Consider the following 23,813-nt stretch of genomic DNA (forward strand, 5'->3'; position numbering starts at 1 on the left):
TTAATATACTGTATACATATAGCCTACCAAAATGTCTTTAGTCATGATTTATATGACTGCGTTACAACAGAAAAGACGATCAATGTTATTTACTCCCAACAGCAAGCCAAATAATGGAGAAATAAGTTATTTGAATTGCAAATGTTTAATTTCTACGATAAGACTCCGCTTGAGAGATTTACTTTCGCTGAACAAATTACACAGATGTCATCGCGTTCCCATTATGAAGACCGATTTTACATAAGAGCACTCAAGACACCTAAACACCAGCTCATATATTAACTAAAGCGGCAGAAGAGTTTGTCGACTCACTGTCATGTTTTCAGAGAGAAATAATAGCAAGTCTTTGAGGGTGTGACATTCTCCACCATAAAAATGATGCAGCTGTTAGTGTGTGGTCTGACAACAAGGCATTTTCCTGCCAACATATTGTTTGTCCTCTCCGTGACTTGCACAGTCAGTATGTGTGCGGCCTCGCCCAGGCGGCGTGTGTAAATCCAGACACATTACATCAGATGATCAGATTCTTCTCATTCCCCATCAGATAGACCTGCTTTTCACCTTTCACCTTGTTTGCCGGCCCACGTGTTTGCTTTCCACATAAAAGGAATCGTATTAGTGAATCCATCTGCTGATTGGACATCACGACATACCGCAGTCCACAAACTTATCGGTCCAAATGATGCCACTTGAAAAATATGAGGAATCTATAATTTTATGGTGATTAACAAGCAAGCCATTGATGGAGTGCAGGGAGTCGTCTTAATGCGACCGGTCAACATGGATTTATAAGGCAACAGTTGTGTTGGACTAGACCACAGCACGGAGGGTTTTCTGTTGTGTTTTGTGCATAATGAGTGCGACTGGCGCTGCAGTCATGCTAGTGCTATTATTAGCAATCCAAGCAATAGCATCCACAGTTTTTATTCGAGAATGACAGCATATGAGTACATCGCGAGCTTGAAAATGCCCGTTTCTATACGCTGCCATGACTGAACTCTCTCGCACATGCACACACACTATGACAGTGAATAGGAGTTGTGGGAATGTAGTTCAGACAAACAAGAATGATGAGGAGTCCAAGTATAGTCATCAAAGAATCGTTCCCTTCCCTTGATCACCAAGATAGAGCTTCCTGTGTACATTTACAGTATATTATTGATTTGGGATTCCTCACAGATTTATTTTTAAGTTGTTTTTTTAAAAAAGTCTCGTTAGCATTTTCTTGTAAAGTGACACACTGACATTTACAGCCTTGTTCTCAGGACCTTCCGCTGGCCTTCCGCTGGGACGAATGCAAAACAAATATTGTACATTTTAGCCCAACCAAATCATACAACTAGGTGCAAATACAGTATACTTGGACAATGACAATGTTTTCATGTTTTTTGTTTTTTTTATCTATACACCACAACTTTGTGACATCCATTGTGTGTAGCTAGAATACGTCCATGTTCCGGGGTTTGAAAGTATTTCACATAATTCCGCAAACTCCGGTTGCAATGACGTTGGGATGTTGCGTAAAAACGCAAATAACAACAGAGTGCAATGATTTACAAATCATTTTCAATCTAGGGGAAGTCAACCTTAAACATTTCTTGACAATAATATGTTATATGTGACCTCACTAGTCTAAACATGACATTCTGATTAATATTACATTTGCGGACTATGTAGCAAAATTCTGCTGTTTTTATCCATCTCAGGGGACGGCCATTTTGCCACTTGCTGTCGACTGAAGATGACATCACAGTTACTCAGGGACCAGGCAACGACCAATCACAGCTCACTTGTTTTCTGAAGCTGAGCTGTGAGTGGTTGTTAACTGCGACCCGAGCAACTGTGATGACATTTTCACTCAACAGCAAGTGTCAAAATGGCCGCCTTCTCATACTGATTAAAAACTGCTGGATTTTGCTGCTTAACTCACATCCCACTAACCAGGGCTGGCACTGGCTCGCCATTTTGAATGGACTTCCACACCCAAGAGTGACGTTGCTCACAAAGAATACGTCGCAGAAAAATACACAAATTTGATTGCACGGTTCATTTTGAACCAGTTCAATCTGATGTAAAAATCACACTCTATACATGGTGGGCAAAAATAGATAATAATGAATGAGGAGTACTGCATGTAATGTACATTGAATATAATATTATGTCATATGTTGTGGCAACAATATCTGAAGATGATAATGATTTTTTTGGGGATATTTTTGATGATGAAATTAAGATAAAGGGGTAAGAACATAAAGTCTTCCTACTCCTTTTCAAACATGTACAGTCTATCTACGGGTAAATTATACCGATTGACTTACTTTATTTTTTGTTTTCATTTGATGTTGAGTTTTGAATATATGTTTGCTTGAATTTTTTTTTTCCCTTTTCTTTTCTCACAAATTTACTTTTTAGGTGGGTGTGACAATCAAGTGGTACTTTAACTTTTAAAAAGTTAGAAATGTTAGAAATATATTACAAAAAAAATACATTTAATTAATAAGCTGCATTATGAACACTGGCTTCGACAAATTTAGCAAAAAAAGGCAGAAAATGATCCAGCAGGGGATTTACTTATTACATTTTTTCAATCCCATCCTCATTAGGTGTGAAGGAGCCATTTGCGGCTGATTTTAAACGAAACATGGGGTCAATCTTGAACTGGTCACCAGCTAATTGCATGCAGGGCTCATATAAACAAATAGACAAACAACCATTCACGCTCATATTAACACCGAAAGACAACTTAGTGGTAGGTTTCGGTTTTGTAGGAGTTGGATTTTGTTTATTATGGGTATGTTTGTTGTTTTTGTCTGTGGTTAGTGTTTGTCATGTGTTCAACAACACCCGAGAAAACCCAGAGCACAGATATGAACCCACGACCTCTGAACCGTGAAGAGGATGTGCTACCCAGTCAGTCACCGCATTTAACATGGATTCAAATCTACCAAAATGTCTGGTCTGGACAACCACAGTGGCAGTTTTGAACTTCTCAATATATATATTTTGTAGTCAGTCTAATTATGCAGGTTATACACACATTCACATTAATGATGGAAATTAGTTTTAAATGATTTATGTTGGTCTCATGTTTTGATATTGCAAAAAAAGAAAAAAGATATTTGAACTGGGGTGTCTATCACTGAAATAACACTATTACAAAAATAGCCATTTAATCACAATAATATGGGTAAGACGCCCTCTACCTGTCAAATTTGACATGATGGATTGAACACTACCTGCTTTCAACCTGCAATCAAAATGTAATTGAACTACACATCACATACAGTAATAGCATACAAAATGTTTCACAAAGTTCTCAGGGAATTTAGCAACGTGAGCTGTATATTATTATTATTATTATTATTATCATTATTATTATTATTATTATTATTATTATTATTATTATTATTATTATTATTATTATTATTATTATTATTATTATTAATGCTACAGTGTGTATGCAGCATTGGCGCAGCAGTTTTACGGTCAACATTTTATTTACTGACTGCATTTATGTAAATCCGGCATATGATTTAATAGACACGTTTTAGTCATTTACACTTCAAATTGGTTTATGCAGCCTTCTTATTAAGATGAATGAAACCATGATGGCCCTAGCTAATTTGCATCAAATGTAATTATATAAAGTTAGGGGAGTCACAGAAAAAGACTTAAAATGACAGTTTTTGATTTTTACAATTAATGACAATCTTATGAAACTGTAACTACATGCAGATGTCTTGACATGTAGCCTTTGTTTTATTTTCTTAAGATCCGTTTTGACTCTTAAACCACAGTGGACTTTTTCTTATTCAGTTTTGATATATGATATATGATCATTTTACCACTGCAAAATTTCATCTGAAATGTTATTCGAATCTCCAAGATGAAATAAAGATAAATAATAATTTAAGGTGTGCATTACATGGGTTACCGTAATTCATGAGGCACAGTGTTGACCTTTGACCTTCTAACCATAAAACAAGGTTTGCGCAAACCTCTGGAGAGAGGCTGAAAGAAATGATTGGAGCTTACGTCACATTAATGGATCTGATCTCACCGTAAAGTTGTTATCAGCCATGACATACTGGCACACTGCCACTGTAGTACCAAAAAGCCGTTTCTTCTCTCGCTCTAATTGGTATGATTACAGGACACATTAGGCGGTCTTGAGTATATTGGCAAATGGTAGAATGGGAAAACAATATAGGTGTTGTTGCCAGTGACACAGTACTAGACTACTTCACACAGTCAGCAACTTAAATTGGGCAATTTGTATGACTGGAAAAATACCATTAATAACGGAATGATAGGCAATTTTTTTTTCTTAAGACTCAAGTCCAAGTCATATTCCCTAAATGTAATGAAAACAAAAGAGCTAGGTTTGAATCTTGGTTCAAACTTTTTTTTTCTGCAGGGTTGCATGTTCTGTTATTCTGTCATTTGATTTCTTATTTTAGCTTGAAAAACGTTTGGAAAAGTATTTCAGAACAAGGGCCAAACCTCAAAGCCAGGAAACATTGCTGATGCGTATAACAAGCTGCTTTAATGTTTGTTTCCATTCACACCATCTAACCGTACCTCTTATCACACTGACTGGCCATTCATCTTCTGTTTGTCAACCCTTTTCCTTCAGCCACGCAGAAAGATGTTGACAGAGCCTCCTGTTAGAGAAACCCCAAACTGCAGATGTACAATGAATGTTAGGTCGGTGAGCATCTAATATAGCAACATTCAAAGCACTTTATAATATGGTTAGAGTGACATGAAAGATAATGAACCTAAATGTTCATTTCAAAAACAGAGTGAGAGGTGCAGGTAGAAAACTCACATTTGCATAATTTTTAGGAGGGGTCAGCAACCTTTACTGTCAAAAGAGCCATTTTAGGCCAAATAAATATCAAAAAATTAGTCTAGAGCTGCAAATTATTTGAACATTGTGATGAACGAAAACAGCGTGTTAGCGTTAGTGTAATGTACTGAAGGGCCAAAAGCCAATAAATAACAGAAAAAATATGCAGCATCCAATACTTTGAGATTCATTTTCTTCTATCTTATGTTTGCCCTTTTTCTTTTTTTTTTGTGGGGGTTGTAATTTTTCAGAATTTTCTTTCATTCATTTCATTTTTGGCAATGTTATGGAAATATGATGGTAATTTTCTGCCTCTCTCTCTCTCTCTCTCTCTCTCTCTCTCTCTTTGGACGTTTTATGGCTATTTTGGACGTTTATTGTGCGTTTTTTGCTATACATTTTCTGACATTTTTGACAATTTTCTGGCCATTTTATGGTAATTTTCAGGATTGCTTCTTTGGTTTTTGGACATTTTATGGTTACGTTTTGAACGTTGTCTTTTATGGCTTTTTATGCAGTTCTCTGACATTTTTGGCAATTACATGAACATTTTATGCTAATTTTCTGTTTTCCTCTTCCTTTTTGGACAATTTTAGGTATTTAAAAAAAACTTTTTCATCTACCTTTCGTCTCACTTTTTCCGACAACTTAAAACTTTAGACTCTGACATTTTTTGAATATTTAGTTATTAATTAATTTATTTTTCTTAAATGGACAGGTTGTTTTTTTTAAATAGAGCTGTATCTACACCACATAGTGCCCAATGAGCTTTACAAAGTCTCACATTCACACACAAGTGGTCAGCTGCTGCCATGCAAGGCGCTGCTAGGTCCACTGGGAGCAAATTGGGGTTCAGTGTCTTGCTCACGGACACTTCAACATGGTTAACAGAGGTGAGGATCGAGCCCACAACCTCACGCATGTGAGACGACCACTCTACCACTGAGCCATGCCACCCCATTAATTCAATTAAAGAATATTTTATCTAAAATGAATAAATACGTAAACATTTTGTATTACTTTCCCCCATTTTTTAGAGATCCACAGGGAGCCACAAGAAAGAGACTAAAGATAAAGAGCCAAATGTGGCTCCAGAGCCACATGGTTGCAGACACCTGATCTATAAAAATAAAAGGTGCAAAATGAACTTGTAAAAGTGCAAGAGGCAGTAACAATTCAGATATGGAAAAGAAGAGAAAGCATATACACAGTACAACAATTAATGCTAAAAGAGTTAGCCGAAATTGGGGAATTAAATCAAGATTTCATGCAAGTAAAAACAACTTTCACGTTACACTAATGAGAAGGATGCAAGTTTAGCTAACTAGCATCATAATCATAGTACAGTAAGTACAATATCAGAAATGTCATGTGATTAGCTTCTGTTCAAAAGAGTGAAAATGTGCCAGTTGTGTAAAATGTTCTTTAAGCACACACGTGTAAAATTCATGTTGGGCCATTTGCTTTAAAAAAAAAAAATGTCAGCAACTCAGCACTGGTCTGTTTCTATTTCTTCTTAACTGTGTGCCTTTATTCATATTCCAAAGCTAATATACATGAAGAGTTTTTTTTCAGAACCAGATAAAAATAATAATAACAATAATAATCTTGCCATGCATGCCATTCTATACAGACTTGTTGTATCTTTTGTTGAACTTGTTCAGACTGAGCTAATGAAGTGTTTTAACGGGATAAATTTGATCGGTGGAAAAATAGCAGGTCTGGGTAAACACCTTTTACTGAGAATAATTCAAATGACTCCATATCATTTTTGGAAACATCTCCTTATATTACCATATAAAGGCAGAAATTAGATGTTTTTATAGTAGTGAGGCCCACAACATATTTTCTTAGCAAAAATATCGTATGTATTTTACTTTGTGGCAACAGTTTGGCGTGGAAGAATTTGGAATTCTTGACTGACGACAGTTTGGTTTCACTTTCAGTTTCTTTCTCACTTTCCAGCAACATTGATTAGCGGTTGCCATAGCCTAAATAAGTCTTATCAGATATTACCACCACCCGTTGAAGGCAGGTGAAGCATTTGTCACCATGTCAACATCCCATGATGGTGAACAATGAGAAGATTGATCCACAAACTGCTGGTGCTTCATCTGATGCAGATGGGGCAGCTGCCTGTCATGTCACACCTATGAGGGGTGGCACGTCCTCACACGCACACACCTATTTGTTGCGATAATGTAGCAGGTGAACGCGCAAATAGGTCACAATCAGAGTGCAGATTTCATTTCTCAGGTGATATTTTTGTCTAAATCGTCATTGTCTAAATCGGCAGATTGTGTAGCGCTGCCAAAAATTCTAACAGGTTCTTACGTGGCCCAAAATTTCATGAAGACAGGCTTAGCTTTTATTGCTTTTATTATATTTCATCACCTTAGCTCTAAGAACTTCAGATTATGTGGTATATTGAGGAAATACATCAAAAGTGATATGAAAAGAAAATTAACCTTTTTTGGCAACAGGCAAGCCATGAGGCATTACAAGAAGCTTCCACGCATCACGGCCAAACTTCAGATCCAAAAGCGAAATCTGCTCTCAATTTTGTGCACCGAAAACATTACCAACAGGAGGACCCATCATCGTGACAGCTCCTAGCCAATACATTCATCCATCCCCAAGTTAAGGTTTACAGACCCCAACCGGAAGTGAGGGCTCACATCTCGCCAATATGATGATGGCTTTTATCGCATGTCACAAATGGAAAGCTAAATGGCTCTGTAAAAGTATCTTCTGTGGGTTTCTAGAAGATGCAAAACATTACCAAATAAGGACTGCATTAAAAGAGCGATGCATACGACAAATACTATAGGTGTTAACATAGAGCGAAAGTTTTTTCCTATTCATCTTCACTTTGTCTCAGCGAAACAGGCAAACTTGAAAACAACACAAGTTCAGTCGTGGGTTGCCTTTGTTAATTGTCAGTTCTATTTAGAAGAACATGAATCAATGAAAGGATTATTTACAAACAAAGAAGACTCCAGAGCAAACGGCATGACTAAAAGCAAAGTACTAAGTCAAAACTTGACAATTTTATGATTGTGTGAGCAAACGGGGGGGAAAAAGACAAATGTATTTTCCCATAGGAGGGGTTTGAGAAATGTCTGTGGGTGTTTAATTTATGTGGGTAGAATACCACGCAGACCCACAAATATTGTTTAATATCAAAGTAACAGTGAGCTTTGGATTGAACTTTGCTGATAACCGTACTGTGACTCCACTCTGTTAATAGAAACAATCGGGAGAGTGAATTCATAATAGTGACTTTCCTGACCCTGACTTCCCATATCATGTGTTGTACATAAGTGTATGAATGATTTTATTCCTTGGGGACCACACAAAATGAGAACCATGTGTTTACCTTTTGTTAATGTTTCAACAGAGAGTGTAGATTATAGTATGTATGAAAGTACTGTACTGTATTGTCATTTATCACTAGAGCACTAACAGCATTGTAGCTTAATGGCACAAATATTTAAGCAAAATTGTCCCCGCATGTTTAAAATTGAGATTGAATTAACATCACTGTGAATGTCTTAGCTAAGCTTTATCAGAAAATGTGTGAATAAAGAAGATGAGAATCGTCTTTTTTTTTCTTTTTGGCATGTACAGGAAATTTGACTTCTGCATATTGATCCATCACAGTGAAAACACACTTTTAGTGGCACTGACTTGAGCAGGAGGATGCTTAGGCGGCCAGGCGGCCAGGCGGCAGTTCGGCGTGTCTTCCTCAAAGACACCACAGCCGTGTGTCTGGTGGTGGTCTTGATCCAGGGTCCCCCACGATGGCAGGTAAACATCGGATACAATTAAATATCTTCCAGTTACAAAACACCTATAGATTGACTAAACATTAGAATACAACAGAGAGAGTCATAATTAAAAGGGGAGATTACAAATGTGAGACCTATCCCGAAAATATTAATAAAAAGGATACAGGATGGATGGATGGATGGAAGTTTTAAAGTTGGCTTTAAAATTGGGTAAACAGTGACCTCAAGAGGGATAGTTATCACATTACACAGCAGCTGAAACAATACAATATAAAGCTAAATTACAGCCTAATAATATTGCATTTCCCAAATTAGGTATGAAAACCCACACACACAAAATTGAATATTATTATCCTTATTACTTTTTTATCGGCTTGTGGTGAATGTCAACGTCATTGTTTTATTTTGTAGTTCCGGGTCTAGCTGCAGATGCTGGGCGAGTGGAGCTCGGTTCCGTGTTATGTTGGGTGCTCAGTTTGCAATTCTCGTGTTCCATGGAGAAACATTTGGATGCTGGTTTTAGGATTAATGGGTGGAGGGGGAGTCGGTTAATTTTGTATTGTTACAGTATATCGTCACTGGTTTACACTGATGAGTTAACATTGTTTTTTAGTTTTAATTTATATTTTAGCCGTTTTGGATTTAGTTGACTCAGTGTAGGCTCAATGAATTGTATTCTTGTCTGTGTTACTTTCATGAGGAAGGGCAACGAGTTCAAACATTCATTCGCTATCTCTAAATGGGAGGGCCGGTCTCTACTGGTCGGAAGGGAGTCAGGCTTATTATTATTGTATTTTTTCTAATCTGATTTATACCCATGGGAACGGATTCTCTTGTATTCATTCAGTTGTAACCAGGTGTGTTGTGGGCTGACTTTCTATAAACCCTCTTTGTGAATAAATAATGATGTGGGCTGGAGAGAAGACACACATTTGAACAGCGCACTGCTTGGGTGACTTCAATTGTGTGATCAGAAGCTTCTGGTAATTAATACCTTTGCAAAGGAACTTCTTCAACAGAATCTCACCATTCAGTTAATTGAACACGCAAAGAGTACAATACTTAATATTGTCTACTCTAACAACACCTAAATAAAAAGTTATGAGTACTTAATTGTAAGTTATTCCTAAAATTTCAAATACTTGCATTTGAGCCACAAGTTTTAAAATGCGTGAATTTGCAGGAGCGGAACTTCAAATGGAAAGATGCTGTGCCTGTTAATGCCACCGATTTTCAAAGATGTTCAATAACAAATAACAGGTGTTGTGAACTGGAAGGAGCTGTTGGCGGAGTATAGAATGATGTACAGTACTTCTTCAGCACCTTTCAACACCCCAGCTGCCGTAAAATGTATAGACACTGTGGCTGTAAGGGAAATGGACAGTTTTGTTATGTGTAAACCAACCTTAATCAATTGAAAGGAAATTTGACATGTTTTTCCTCTCTGTTCAAGTTATAATTTTACAGCAACACCTTAGTTTTATTTAAAAACGAAGGCCTATTACATTCTTAATAGTTCATGTGGTGAGCGTTAGTTAGCAATAAGCATCTTTTTTTTCTGTTTTAAAGTTTAAAAAATACCGTATATGATATGTGCAGGGGATGTGTGATGTCATTTGGACCTAGGCTTAGAGTAAATTTGAGAAAATTGTACTATTGCGGAAATAGTGCGATTTTACAATAATAATAACAAAAATGTTTTTAATAGATTTTATTTTTTAAAGATTGTCCGATTGAATGTCAACACTTGGACATGGTGCAGTTCCAATTCAGTAACTGGACACTTTATGGCAGCTCATACACAAGTCTATTTGACTCTGGGTTCACATTATTTTCCCACTTTGGATATTTTTAATGAAGACACAACATACAGTATCTTTACAGACAAGTTTACTTCTTAAGGCACAGTATTAAAACACTCACTGTAGGTACACGCTGAGAACAGCAAGACAACCAAACATTTATTAGCATGCAAAAAGGCATTGCAAAATAAAACCTTTGCATTTGTTATTTTAAAAAAACTACAACTATCAATTATCATCTTAAGCAGACACCTACTATATGCACCAGTCTCAGCACCAGGCATTGATGTTCTTCCTTGTGGGAAACATTTTAAGACATCCCTTCACTGGCTCCCTGAACATTTTATTGTTTAGATGTTTTCAAAAGTATAAATATTGGAACTAATTTGGTCCGATAAATACATAAATCCCAAACTGCCCACACTAAACAAATATAATTATCTATATACACTCAAGAAATTTGCACACATAGGAAATGTAGGTTTATATTGCTAATATGTGTTAATAAGAGTTTTTTTGTTTTTACATATTTAGGGAAAATTTGTAACAATTACAACAAATTACAGTGCGAGAGGCACACTAAACCGAAAGAAATGAAGAATAACCAATACATCATTCAAAAGGGCTTTATTTATATGGGGTTCAGAAAGGTTGAAATGTGAAAACAGAAAGTTGCCTATAAATTGATAGTTTATTTAAATAAGCTTTTTTTTTTTTTTTTATCCTCTTGATTCGTCACACACACAAGAGTATGTGACCCAGAGGAGTCCATCAGCAACGTATGAGAAATCCATTACGTAAATGAAAATAAAATAATTCACATCACAGTTGTGTGTGTGCTGCCCTCTAAGGCAGTTGGAGGGAATGCGGGGAGGATGTTTGGTCCCGCGTAAGGGGAGCCCAGCTTGACTTGTGCGAAAGGTGGGGAACTGCCTGGACTAGCCAGCCAATCGAACATCGTATCAACAAGCTTTTACTCACATTCACTCACACTTATGGACAATTTAGTCATCATTAAGATGCATAACTCTGTAGTAATTTTGCTTTTTTTTGGTCATCATTAAGATGCATAACTCTGTAGTAATTTGGCTTCTTTTTTTTTCTCTCGCTCTCAAAAATCTATACTTTTAGGGGCAGCAAGGTGGACGACTGGTCAGCTTGTCCGCCCCTCACAGTTTAGAGGTTGCAGGTTTGATTCCGGGCTCTGGCCTTCTTGCGTGTTCTCCCCGTGCCTGCGTGGCTTTTCTCCGGGTACTCCGGTTTCCTCCCACATTCCAAAAACATGCATGGTAAGTTAATGTAACATTCCAAGTTGAACCCAGGTGTGATTGTGACCGCCTACTGTCCGAAGCATTTTTGCCAATTTTCTGGCATGTTATGGACCAAACTAGTGACGGAATCATTATCTGTTTATGTTTCTGCATTTTTTTTTTAGACAGTCAATCTGAAATAATGTCCTTTTGTTAAATAAAGCGATGGAGAAAAATAAAAATCCTGATTCGGGAAAAAAAATCGGATAAATCGATTATTAAATTTAGTTGCAGCCTTTCATTTGCTCAAAGTTCTGTACAATTTCTAACTCTACTTTACAGTTCATTCTGATGAATAAGAGCAATCTAAGTGCCATTAGCTTTGGGTTTGAGTAACACTAAGGAGGCTACATTAACTTTTTATTTCAAATATGTTTTATTAACAGTAACAGAACTCATTAAAATGAACTTCTTTTAATCCTCATAGGCTTTTTGCACCTTCAACTTGAAATGTGCCAATATCTTCTTCAGGTCCTGCATGGTCTTTTCATCCTCCTCAAGTACCTTGGTGTGGCATTGCTGCCCGTGGCTCATGAGGTCCTGCAGACAATTCTGTGGCACAGCAGCAACACAAGACAGCACTTAAGACTCTTCCGAGGTGTGCTGAAAGGATAAAGCGTGGACAAGAATGCGAGAGGGTTACCTCTGTAACAGACAGGTGGTCTGCTGCTCTGGTGAACACGCTCGTGAGGTTGTTGGCGACCATTCGTCTCTTCTCGTTGGTCTCCAGCAGCACCAAGTGGTACCTCAATGACACAAGTGTTAATTTAAAGGGACGATTATGAAAAATTGACTTTTGAATTTCTTGTATACAAATACAGTAGTTGGGTCTCTGGAGTGCCTCCCCACACATTATGTGTAAAATTAAGATGCACTTCCAGAATAAAATACATTATGACTTTTTATACAATACATCTTTGTTCTTGTAAAGATGATGACTGTACTTTAAAAACTACAACTCTCTTCTCATAACTTAGGGTTAGGTTAACTTTCTTACTGCGAAAAAAATATTTTTCAGAATATCTCTAATTTTGTCCTCAAAATTAAGCAATTGTCAATTCCTATGACATTTAGTAAAGTGGTAGTAACCTTTATCTGCCTTTAGGATTACGGAAAATTTTGAGAACTACTGAATTCAACAATACACATGCTGTTAGGTCATATTAAAATATTAGTACCCAAAAGGACCAAACATTATTGGTACACCTTGCACAATGCAACAAGAGAGAAATTCCACCTTCACAAAGATTAGTATCTGTATTTTCCACCGCACTAGCCACTTACTGTTGCTGCAGTGCATTACGCTGCTGCACAGCTTCCTCGTAACCGCAGTTGATCTTCTCCTCTAGAAGATTGCGATTGGTATCCACCGTCTCCACCTCCTTTGCCCACTCATTTTCCTCTCGCTCCGCCTCCTGCACACGCACCGAATAGATCAGAGATGCTTATTACTGCATGTCTGCTCAAGGTGGCAGGTGTAATTCATACCTTCCGGCTGGCTTCCCAGCGCTCATCCCCCTTGCGGATTTGATCCCTCAGCTGCTTGAGGTCGTTTTCCTTGTCGAGGATGTTGGACTTCACCTAGTGTAGGAACGAAGCAGTTATCACCCTCAACACATGTATTGTAGTAGGAGTTGCAGTTCCATTGATAGAATAACATTTTACATTTGTTGATACATAAATAAAGTTAAGTTGACGCCTTCAACAATTAAGTTGCCTAGATTCATCCTTTACAGATTACATGACCTGGATCTCTGATGATCTACACAGACAATCAACATACCGATACAGGATCAGCTGAAAATCATGTGACCGGTTCAGGGGAGATCACTATGTGTGTACGCGTGTGTGTACCCCAACAAAAAAGCGTTATACAGTTTTCGTCACCTGTTCACAAGACTCCACCAAGCTGAACTTGCCATTGGACAGCCGACTGCGCTCCTCTTCGACATTGTTGATCAGCTTTCTCAAAAGATTCTACAATGCGACACACAAAGCGGTTCAGAGCACAGAATAAGGAATGAAGCAGAAGCGTCATCACAATAGGAAGCCGTTGTAAAAAAATAAGACACGCTTAGGACCGCCCCCTCATTGAATAACATTTCATGGCCGATTTCATGCTGACAGCGTCTGCAGCATGAAATAAATAAATATGAGAGCAGAGCGTTTTTATTGATTAGCATTTAATTCTATTTATACATTGATTTTTAGAATCTCTCGTTTATTTTTGCATTTATTTTTACTTTACTCATTTATGTATATTTCCGTCAGTTTTTATTTTATTATTTATTTGTTGTGTTTAATTTTTTAATTATATTTTTTATATTCGTTTTTATTTTCACTTATTTATTTTTATATTTTGGCAGTTTTGGTCCTCCATAGGGTTGGCATAACAACATTACACTATGAGTATCATAAAACGGCTAAATCGGCGTAGTTCTGGGATGGACTAGAAGAGTGCATATTGAAAGTGAGCCTTGTACAATAGAGCTACTTCTCTTATGATTGGACAGATGTGAGTCAAGCAGTTTTCTTTATACTCCTTGTACGCACTAAACGAATAGTCGTGAAATCCAGCAGCGGACAGACAAATTACACATAATTCACAAAGTTGATACATTCCCATTCCCTTAACGAGTCAACACTTCCAGAGATACTGTAACTGTATACAAATAAACAAACATTCTGGATCTCATCAAGATGAAAACTTTAAATTGATGTTGATGGTAATCAGCAGATTTCATAACAATGCCTAAGCGCATTCACATCTTTAAATCGCAAAAAATAAAAAATAAAAATAAAGAACTTAAGGGCTATATAAATAAACTTGTCTTAATGCAAATAACTAATACAATTGAAGTTGAAGTCTTGCTAAAACTGAACCACAAACTAACCGATCACTCTCTTTTTCCAGATTAGGTAACCGATGCTTTTTCCCGTTGGTTTGTCAATCAAGTTGAACAATTGATTGAAAATGATATTGCGGTAATTTCCATACCACTTTTTGTTGTATGATCAATCATTCGTTTCATGTTTATTTGTCAAAATCAATCTCAATAACTTGAACCTGAAAGCAACTCTTCTCTCAACAAAACAATGGACTCCACAGAAATTGAAGAATCTCGCTAGAGTCCCCTGAAGGCGCACATTGACGCTTCTGCTCTCAATCCTTATTTTGTGGTTCAGAGCAAAAGTAAAATAGGCCAAAGTATCACATGGGCGCAAATCCATTGAGTACCTCTGTCTGTGGCTTGAGGTAGACGTTCCCAGGTCCGCATTCAAAAGGCCTGAGTTCAAAGTCAAGGCCACCGGCATTCTCCGCAGACATCGGTATCAGCTTCAGCTTGCGGGCCAACTTGTGGTACTCGTTAAGCTTCAACTCTGCCTGGAATGTTTATGGGAAAGGACAGTGAGGTCAAACCTCTAAAAATAAAGCAGCCTGCCTAGCTAGCGCCTATGAACAAAGATAGTTAAGGAACTTTAATACCTAATGTCCGTCATCATTAATGGGAATACCTTTTCTTTGGCTTTGGCCAGCGCGATCTGTTCGCTCCACTTGTGCTGCTCAGCTTGTTCCAGAGACTTGCTATGACTGGCGATGGCCTGCTGAAGCTCCCGCTTCTCTTGGTTAATCCTCTGTACATCAGCCGGTGTGTACTTTTGGTTTTGCAGGACCTTTTGCAGCTCGGCCTGCTCGAGTTTCAGAGACTCCTGAGTGCTGACTGCAGAAGAGAACAACAAAATGAAGAGTTCAATTAAATGTTCATTTATTCACTCGTTGATAAATGACTAATTCACTAACACCAGCGCTAATGGCCACACATGTCTATAAAAAGCTGGTATAAACTTGACACTATTTGTGGAAGACTGAACATAGCAGCAGTTACTGTAGCATGGAGAAGACAGTGAAATATTATTTAGTTTTTACTGTACTTTGCACAGCTACATATCGGTTGTGGCATTTATTAATATTCTCCCAAAAAAATTGTATACCTGTAGAATAGATACAAAGTCAACCCCCGCATACTCACCGTTTGGAACCCACGCACTCATGTATTTATGATTTTTTGATGCCCGTTTTTCATGGAAAATGTATATTGAATGTTTAACAGCGCTTTTTTTTTTAAGAACTCTTTGGGTGAGAAAAATAATGCTGCTTGTTTACCCGCATGGTTCAACTCATCATCCAGCTCCAAGCATTCTTTCTCTCGCTGTGCTTGGAAGGCATCCAGATTGACGTGATAGTCACGCAGCTTCTGTAGGTCCGACTGCAGCCTCATATGCTCCATTCTCTTGACCTTGAGACGGTCCTGTCAGGCAAGAGAGAGGTGTTTGCTGGTCATTAAATCAATGACAAATGAGCTTACTGTCACTATTGCTCCCGATCATACGCTCGATGCCAAACACCGCACATGAAATCAAAACTTAGCGCACAGCACAGTCACAAAATGTCTTATTTCTGTTCGATAAGGACCTTATGGTTTTCCTTCTCCAATCGTTCGACCTCTTCCAACAGCATCATGTGCTTCTGCTCCATGGCATCCACAAGCTCTTCATCATAATTGTACAACTTCTCTGTGAAAGCACAAACACAAGCGAATGCATAGGCACATGAATGAAGACAACACCCCACCACACAAAACACACAAACAGAAGACACACCAACACAAAAGCAGTAAATTGTCAACGTTATTACATCCTATTTTTCAAAAATACATATAATCCAACTACTTTAAACAGAGCTTACTCAATTCGGAGATGAAGGCCTCGTCGTCAGCCTCGTAGGTGTCCTCGCCCTGCATGAACTTTTTGTATGTGGTTGCTGTGTAGTCCATGAAAAGCTGCAGACGGAAGAACATTTTGGATGAAATAAGCACACCTGCACAGTGTAGATGTTAGCAGGCTGTTAATTAGTTCACCTCCTGGGATCTAAATCAGTTCATGGCTTTGTACACATACAGCTCTTGTAGTGTATCAAATTATCCAGGGAGCAGCATAACCAAGTCAAGGTCAATTGGTCAGCATATCTGCCTCACAGCTCTGAGGTTCAGGATTGCAATCTCAGCACCTGCCTTCTTGTATGGTCTCCCCCCATGCTTGTGTGGGTTTTGTAAATGTACTCTAGTTTTGGCTTCCTCCGTTAGACTGTTAGACTTAAATCAGGGGATCCAGCTTCATTCTTTAATCTGGCCCACCAAGCATTTCTATTTCCATGAGTCCTGCACAATACATCCCAAATTATTGTGCAAATGATTTAGATTTTTCTAAATAGTTGATGCAAATGACAGCATGTTTTTGTCATCAAAGCTCTCAATGATACATTTTTTTGAAAAATAAAAACTTACCCTAAGGTGGTTGGTGTCTTTAAGGTGATTTTGTAGTACAATGTAGTATTCGTCATGTGAGGTATTGTATCGAGACTATTTACTAGGGAAAATATGTACCTGCTTAAGATCATGTTGTCAGCATTTAAAAAGGTCGTCACAAAGAAATGGCTCAATCCGGGATCTCATACACTAGATGAGTGGATCAAAATCATGGGCACGATATATGACGTGGAGCTATTAACGCACAGATTAAGCTTATGCCACGGAAAATTTATGAAATGGACATTGTTCTCAGGGAAGCAACGAGGGAAGGACTATTGGACTGCATCATTGAACTGACGACCAGTGATTCCAGTGCTACTGGTGCCAATTCATCAAACTCAAATAAACTATTTCAATCAAGAATATCTGAACAGGTAATTTTAAAATAGGACACCTATTTGACAGCATGCCATTTGTTGGTGTGCAATTCTTGCATCCACTGAACTTGTGCAGTTTTTAAGAGAGTTTCTGCTTGAATTTCCTTGCAGGATATCAGAATCGCAAACAGGGATCGGCTGGCAACCAGTGAAGGGCGCATGCAGCCTTTTCCCCAAATCAGCAAGGACAGGCTCCAGCTCAACCACAATCCTACAGTAATGAGGACATGAGCTATCGAAAACGACTGGTTGGATGAATTCTCTAGTCAATGTAAATCAAAGTACCTTGTTGTACTCTACACTGTCATCAATGTTGTCGCCCTCTTCACAGAAGTCCCTGAAGAGCAGATCCTGCTGGCTCAGGTTTGTGTGGATCTGGTGACACAACAGAGCAGAAATCTCAAATTCCAATTACTCAAGAAACATTTGTTTTAATTCAATAGGGATGCCATTCACCTTGACATTGTCAATTAACCACATAAGGGCACCCAATGCCTGAGGCCACGTGTGAGGAGCACCCACGGAATACATGGAGCACTTGGACAGAACAAACGGATATCTGCATCATAAACAGAGAGCAACAGCAGAAGAGAGGACAGATTTAACAAAGTCTGATATCATTTGAAATTTAAACAAGCATGTTTTTCCTAAACTTAACACTTTCTAGGTGTCAAATTGTCAAAATACTAAAAATTAACAAATAATGGTCAGGTGTTATCTTGTATGTCACAATCCGTCAAAAATCAGAACACAGGGTTTCCCCCAGTGCTTTATTTATAGGCCTGGCCGGCCGCCATGATCCCCTTCCCGTAGCACTACATGACTATCGGCAGTGAGGGCTAGTGATTCAGACCTCATTGAGGTCTTGGGGACAGAATTGATGGATGCAGTCCCTCAGTACACGCCCTGGCATATTTTCTCCGGGCACAAAGGCTTCCTCTCAAATTCCAAATTCACAAACGATAGGTTTATTAAAGGGTTAAAATTGTACATTGGTGTGAATGTGATTGAGTGTGAATGCTTGTTTTCCCGTGGACTGACTAGCAAACAGTCCAGGGTGTACTCCAGGCTCCAGCATATATGACCTTAATGAGGATGCGGAATAAAAAAAGGGGAGGGAATGAATTGGTGGGAGGGCAAAGTCTTGGCCTTGCAATTCATAAAACAAAGATCGCAGAGAGGAACAGTTTAGGCAAATAGTTGAGGCAAAAGCAAATAGGATACTTAGTAACCTGAGTGACTTGAGGAGAGCTGGAACCTCCTCCTCCACTTTGGAGCTTGGCATTTCAAAAATGGGGTCCATTTGACGATAGATGAACTCAAAGATCTTGACAAACTCCTTGGTGGACGGTGACTGGAGGCTTTTCGGTGCTACGTTGTAGCCACGCTCTGTCAGGAACTGAATAAAAAAGCAAAAATCGTATATTAAAGATACCGTGACACGAGTCTTTTTTCTTTTTTAAATAATCGGGCATCAGGTTTGAAATATAGTTTAAGTTGGAAACGCCCAAGATGCCCTTTTTCAAGGACATCAAGGTAAAAGGGGAAACAAGGTGGGAGAACTGACTGCTGGGATCTGTTTACATTGATGTTCCGCCATCGTTTGAAGTTCCACTAATCTAGAGGGCAGTGGATACAAACCGTTCCAAGGTGCCTTAACCTTTCTGTGACATTTTGTCAAACTACTCCAAAGATCAAGAAATATTTTTTATCCTCTGTTTGACTCAAAAATTTTGCCTGTTTTGAGTCAGCTATCTAGCCTTGTGAAAGCCCACCATCCTTCTACTGCAGGGCCAATGTCAAGCTCAGCTTTTGTTACCATGACAGCTATGGGCAGAGCCCCCCACCAAAAAAGTATGTGCAAACTACCAAGCACACCAATGCCCTCATTAGGACGTGTATTTAATTTTCATTCATGGAGGCGATTGGCTGGCAACCAGTTCAGGGTGTACCCCGCCTACTGCCCAAAGGCAGCTGGGATAGGCTTCAGCACCCCCGCGACCTTTGAGAGGAATAAGCGGTCACGAAAATGGATGGATGCAGGCAGAAAAAGTATATTTTGATCATTCTGAAGGTTGCACAATTAGGAAGTTGATTAAAATACTGGGGAAGATATGCATGCCTACAATTGAGAAGCAAATCTGTGCATGTGGCGCATACAGTGGACACAATGTCACACCCAAACATACCTCATGCAGCTGTCTGATGCACTGCTGAACGTAAGCTTTGTCATGCAGGGGCCGTGGATCTTTGATTTTCTCGGCTCCTCCAAAGCCATAAACGGAGCTGCTGCGTGGCATACTGGCTCCACTTGCACTGCGCTCAACAACAACAAAAATGTATACAATATGTACTGTATTGTATACAAGGTGCCCCAAATGTCAATACATAGACTACTAACTAGGGCTGCATGATATTGGGAAAATGGATGACAAAAAAAAGAAGACATTTTTCAAAAAAACATTTTTATCCTGCAATATTATAATGTGGAAAAAAATACATCATAACGTGCATGTGATGTGAATACCAGCACACATTTCGATTAGCTCAAAAGATCCAAACTTATTTTTTATCGCGGGCTAAATTTATGATCGCCTCATTACTACATACACAAATTGATGAGTAACAAATTCTGAAGTCAGAAGCCAATAAATTTTTTTTTTTTTTTTAAAGTTCAAATATTACTTAATTTTAAAAGACTGTTAAAAAATATTGCAATATCTCAACATTATTAAAAATGAAGACAATTTGCAATTTGATTTTTCAGCAAGTAACATGAAGTAGTCATGCACACCATAATTTCCCTTTGCAGGCCACATAATGTGATATGGCAGGCCAAATCTGGCCTCAGGGCCTTGACTTTGACACCTGTGGTTTATAGCATTTCCATTGTTCACATACCGTCGTTGACCAAAGAAGCTCGTCTGCCGCTCAGATGCCTGCGACAGTGGTTTGGAAGTGCTGAGTTTTCTCATTGAAGGCGTTTCACTGTCAATGATAACAAAGCTGTTCACTTGAGATTTACATTTGTTTCTTCTTTTTTTTTAAAGAACGCTAAATTCCTCAAATCAACTCGCAACACAACAATTAATAATATTATATATAATAATATTATAATAATTATAATTAAGGAGCACCATTAAGGCCATGCTGTCAAGCCTTACAACTATGCTTTTTATTTTTATTTTTACAAAAAGAAAGAAAGAAAAAGAAATAGAACCAACCTGCGGGGAGTTGTGTACACAGCGCTCATCCTGTTGGAGTCTTGCACCCGCATGGGCCGCTCAGACTGCCTGCCCGTGACTCTGCTCTTTCTTCCTCTGTTTCCAAAAGTCACAAATACAAATTAAAGAACATGTTGAATATGTTTAAGTATATTATACACGACAGAAAAATGTATACATATTATAATCGAAATATTTATAAACTACTTGTCACAATTGTGGGACTCAACAAAGTACACAAACTTTAAATTATTACCATACACTTAATTAAGCCTTCAAGAATCTTTAACGCGAGTACAGTATTCATTTTTCTGATGACTTCTTACTTTTACTCCATACACTTGTACAGTCAAGTAATGCGTATTATTACAATTGTCAACATCCGGATGATGACGTCATATTGTCCGCTATAACCCTATTGAAAGAATTCTTTTTTGTTTGTTTTTGTTGTCAATTTAAAATAATCATTTGTGGTGAATATGTTGTGTCTTGTGTCAGCTCAGAAAACACGAGCTTCTGACATTTTGTTAAAAAAAAAGGTTTGTTTGTTGTGATTGTATTATTGTTAATGTTTTGTGCTTTGTAAAACGCGTTAATTGAGTCTGATGCAGCTGTTTGAACGCGCTAAAGATGACAAATCCATCGTAATCTGGCCAATCTGAGCCGTTCACGGAAAAATAACGCTAGAGCTGCTGGTCACCGCAAGGTAACCCCTGCGTACGAAGTGGATATTTTGCGGTGACTGGCAACTTGCCATTCGGCGCTATTTTGCCGTGAATGGCGCGAGAAAAACAGGTACAAATTTTGCGCCAATCAACGTGTACTAGCTCGAGACATACCAGGCGTTCACTTCGGACGGAAGCGCGAGTTCCCAAGTTTGAATCTCGATTTGTGGTTTTTCTTAAACTACACTTTCTTGACAGCAGCATCTGTCCAATTACAAAGGTTACAGTACTTTTGTCACCGCTGTCTGTCAGTTAACGCTATCTTAATTCAACGAAAGCTATCAAGTACAAGTGAAGCCATTAGTTGCGACGACTTCTCTTTGATTGGCAATATCGAAAAGACAGGGTAAAAAACAACAACAACATTAGCCGTAAGCAAATGAGTAGTAGAATGTATTTAAGTAGGAATTTAAAGTTAAACATGATACATACCGCTCCATTTTGCTATTCTTTACCAAGTGGATGTAATAAACGGAGGCTTATAAAGGAAAACACAAAAACCGCCAAACGTTCAAAATGGCAGCGCTGTAACGTCATTGCTCTACGGCGAGTCGACTAGGTCTTAAAACGTGATGTGTCCTAAAAGCGAAGTGCGCATTACGTTTGCGCATGCGTGAAAAAACGCTGCTACCAACTAACCGTCATTTGAATAGCGGAGATTAGAGTGGTGACAGTCTTTGGTTTATGGTTTAATTGAACATATAAACATAAAGAAAACACATTACAAGTCTAAAATATAAATAGCGTAACTGTACACCTTAAAACTTGCAAGTCAATCCCCGAAGTCAGAAAACCACATGCTATGCATGTTTACAATACATTAAATAAAAAAACAGCAACTTTCCAGCGGTTGAAATGTTAGAAATCAGAGCTGATTCCATTGGATCCAATTCATTTTTAATGACCGTATGGTAGTTTATAGCCTACCCACAATGCACCATACCGATACATATAATGCACCGTGCAGTCGAGATGCGCACTTTGCTTATTACAGCGCGTTCTCGTTTTAATAGCGACCAATCAAACATAAGTTTGTTTGTTTGTATGTTTTTGTTTTAATTAAATTAACAAATGAAGCTTAGAGGCTTACAGAAAATTTTAACATACAATTGAGCAGTACAAAAACAAAACAACAGTGAAAACCAACAACATACACACATCATGGTGCACTGGGATCAAACGAAAAGGTCACCATGTTATTATAAAGCTACAATGTCTTTTTAGAATAACAGAATCCTCAATAAAAAGAAGTTCCTTCAGAAAAACAAGCAAGGTTGGCTTGTTAGTATCTCCAAATTTGCATTTATGTATGAAAAACTTTGCCATAATAATCAAGTCATTGATTGTAAACTGTTTTACCTTATTGTCCAGTATTACTCCAAATTTTACATCTGTGTAAGTTAAAGACACAGTAAGTACTCAAATCATTAGAAACAGCCCATATACAGAAGCTGTCCAAAAATCTTTGTAAAAATACAAGTTAAAAAAAAAAGAAGTCTTTTTTCTGTTTCTATGTTACTGGTACAAAAAGGAAATTTGTTGTCCTCAATATTACATTTAGAATGCAAAAATTCCTTACACGGATAAATATTGATATTTTTAAATTGCACTTCTTTAGCTTTGGGTGGAATGGGGGAACCTAATATTATTATTATATAGGCATCTAATTAGTATTGGTAAATGTTTCCATTAAATTCCGTCTTCTATGAGGTAAAGGGAAACATTCGTTAGTTAATATTCTTCAAAGAAATGTGTTATTACATTTTTTTGTCCACAAAGAGACAGGTTTGGACAGATTAAGAGCGCTGTATGCAATATGCGATTATAGCAGCGAGCCTTTTAGAATATATATTAGAGTTTGTGGATTAGCATTAATAACATCAGATAATTGTTGGACTGAGCAAGCATTTTTGTATTTTTGCTGAAAATCATCATAGCGAAGTAAATTCCCTCTTTCATCCATTAAGTGTAACTGACCATATGCCATGATCGTCCCAGTTTTTGAAATAGAATGATTTTTTCTTTTCTTATGAGAATATATCTGTTGTTCCACAATGGAGCATTATGGGGTGTAAAATTATGATTGTATATTAATTTCCAGTATTGTAGGACTTGTTCATGAAATTTGGACAGTTTTATGGACAATTTGGATAAATCAAAATCACATTTTAAAAGGAATTGGATGCCACCTATTGTAGAGAATATTTTGGAGGAGAAGTTGAACCACACTTTATCATGGCCAATAAAATGTTGTCACCATCTTAATACCAGAGCACCGTTCATTGGATCAAAATCAATAGCGTTAAGACCACCTTCCTCTAAAGATTTTACAACATTGTTTTTCTTTATGTAATGATGTCTAT

The 23,813-nt window shown here is 37.9% G+C and overlaps 1 protein-coding gene across 1 annotated transcript; it reads right to left on the reverse strand.

Moving 5' to 3' along the window:
- Positions 1 to 12,102: 12,102 nt before the first annotated feature.
- Positions 12,103 to 22,000, reverse strand: ndc80 (NDC80 kinetochore complex component). Its single transcript, XM_086075461.1, has 17 exons — positions 21,883 to 22,000; positions 20,726 to 20,821; positions 20,403 to 20,489; positions 19,691 to 19,817; positions 18,734 to 18,900; positions 17,958 to 18,060; positions 17,787 to 17,876; positions 16,503 to 16,596; positions 16,230 to 16,330; positions 15,921 to 16,065; positions 15,272 to 15,477; positions 14,994 to 15,140; positions 13,643 to 13,732; positions 13,244 to 13,336; positions 13,040 to 13,170; positions 12,399 to 12,501; positions 12,103 to 12,307 (listed from the first exon to the last, which is right to left on the reverse strand). Exons 1-17 carry the CDS (start codon positions 21,888 to 21,890, stop codon positions 12,170 to 12,172), a joined length of 1,926 nt encoding a protein of 641 aa, XP_085931587.1. The 5' UTR covers positions 21,891 to 22,000; the 3' UTR covers positions 12,103 to 12,169.
- Positions 22,001 to 23,813: the final 1,813 nt, after the last annotated feature.

This window comes from Leptonotus elevatus, chromosome 5 (genome assembly GCF_054856555.1).
Source record: "Leptonotus elevatus isolate MCC_2025b chromosome 5, RoL_Lele_1.0, whole genome shotgun sequence".
Lineage (NCBI taxonomy): Eukaryota > Metazoa > Chordata > Actinopteri > Syngnathiformes > Syngnathidae > Leptonotus > Leptonotus elevatus.

Bases quoted from the DNA above. Each gene is read 5' to 3' on its own strand.
- ndc80 (XM_086075461.1), bottom strand. The intron at 16,066-16,229 runs GTCCTTATCGAA...CTTGCCTGACAG, and splicing joins TGGAGAAGGAAAACCATAAG to GACCGTCTCAAGGTCAAGAG. The intron at 13,733-14,993 runs GTACTCAATGGA...GTCGCATTGTAG, and splicing joins ACCTCAAGCCACAGACAGAG to AATCTTTTGAGAAAGCTGAT.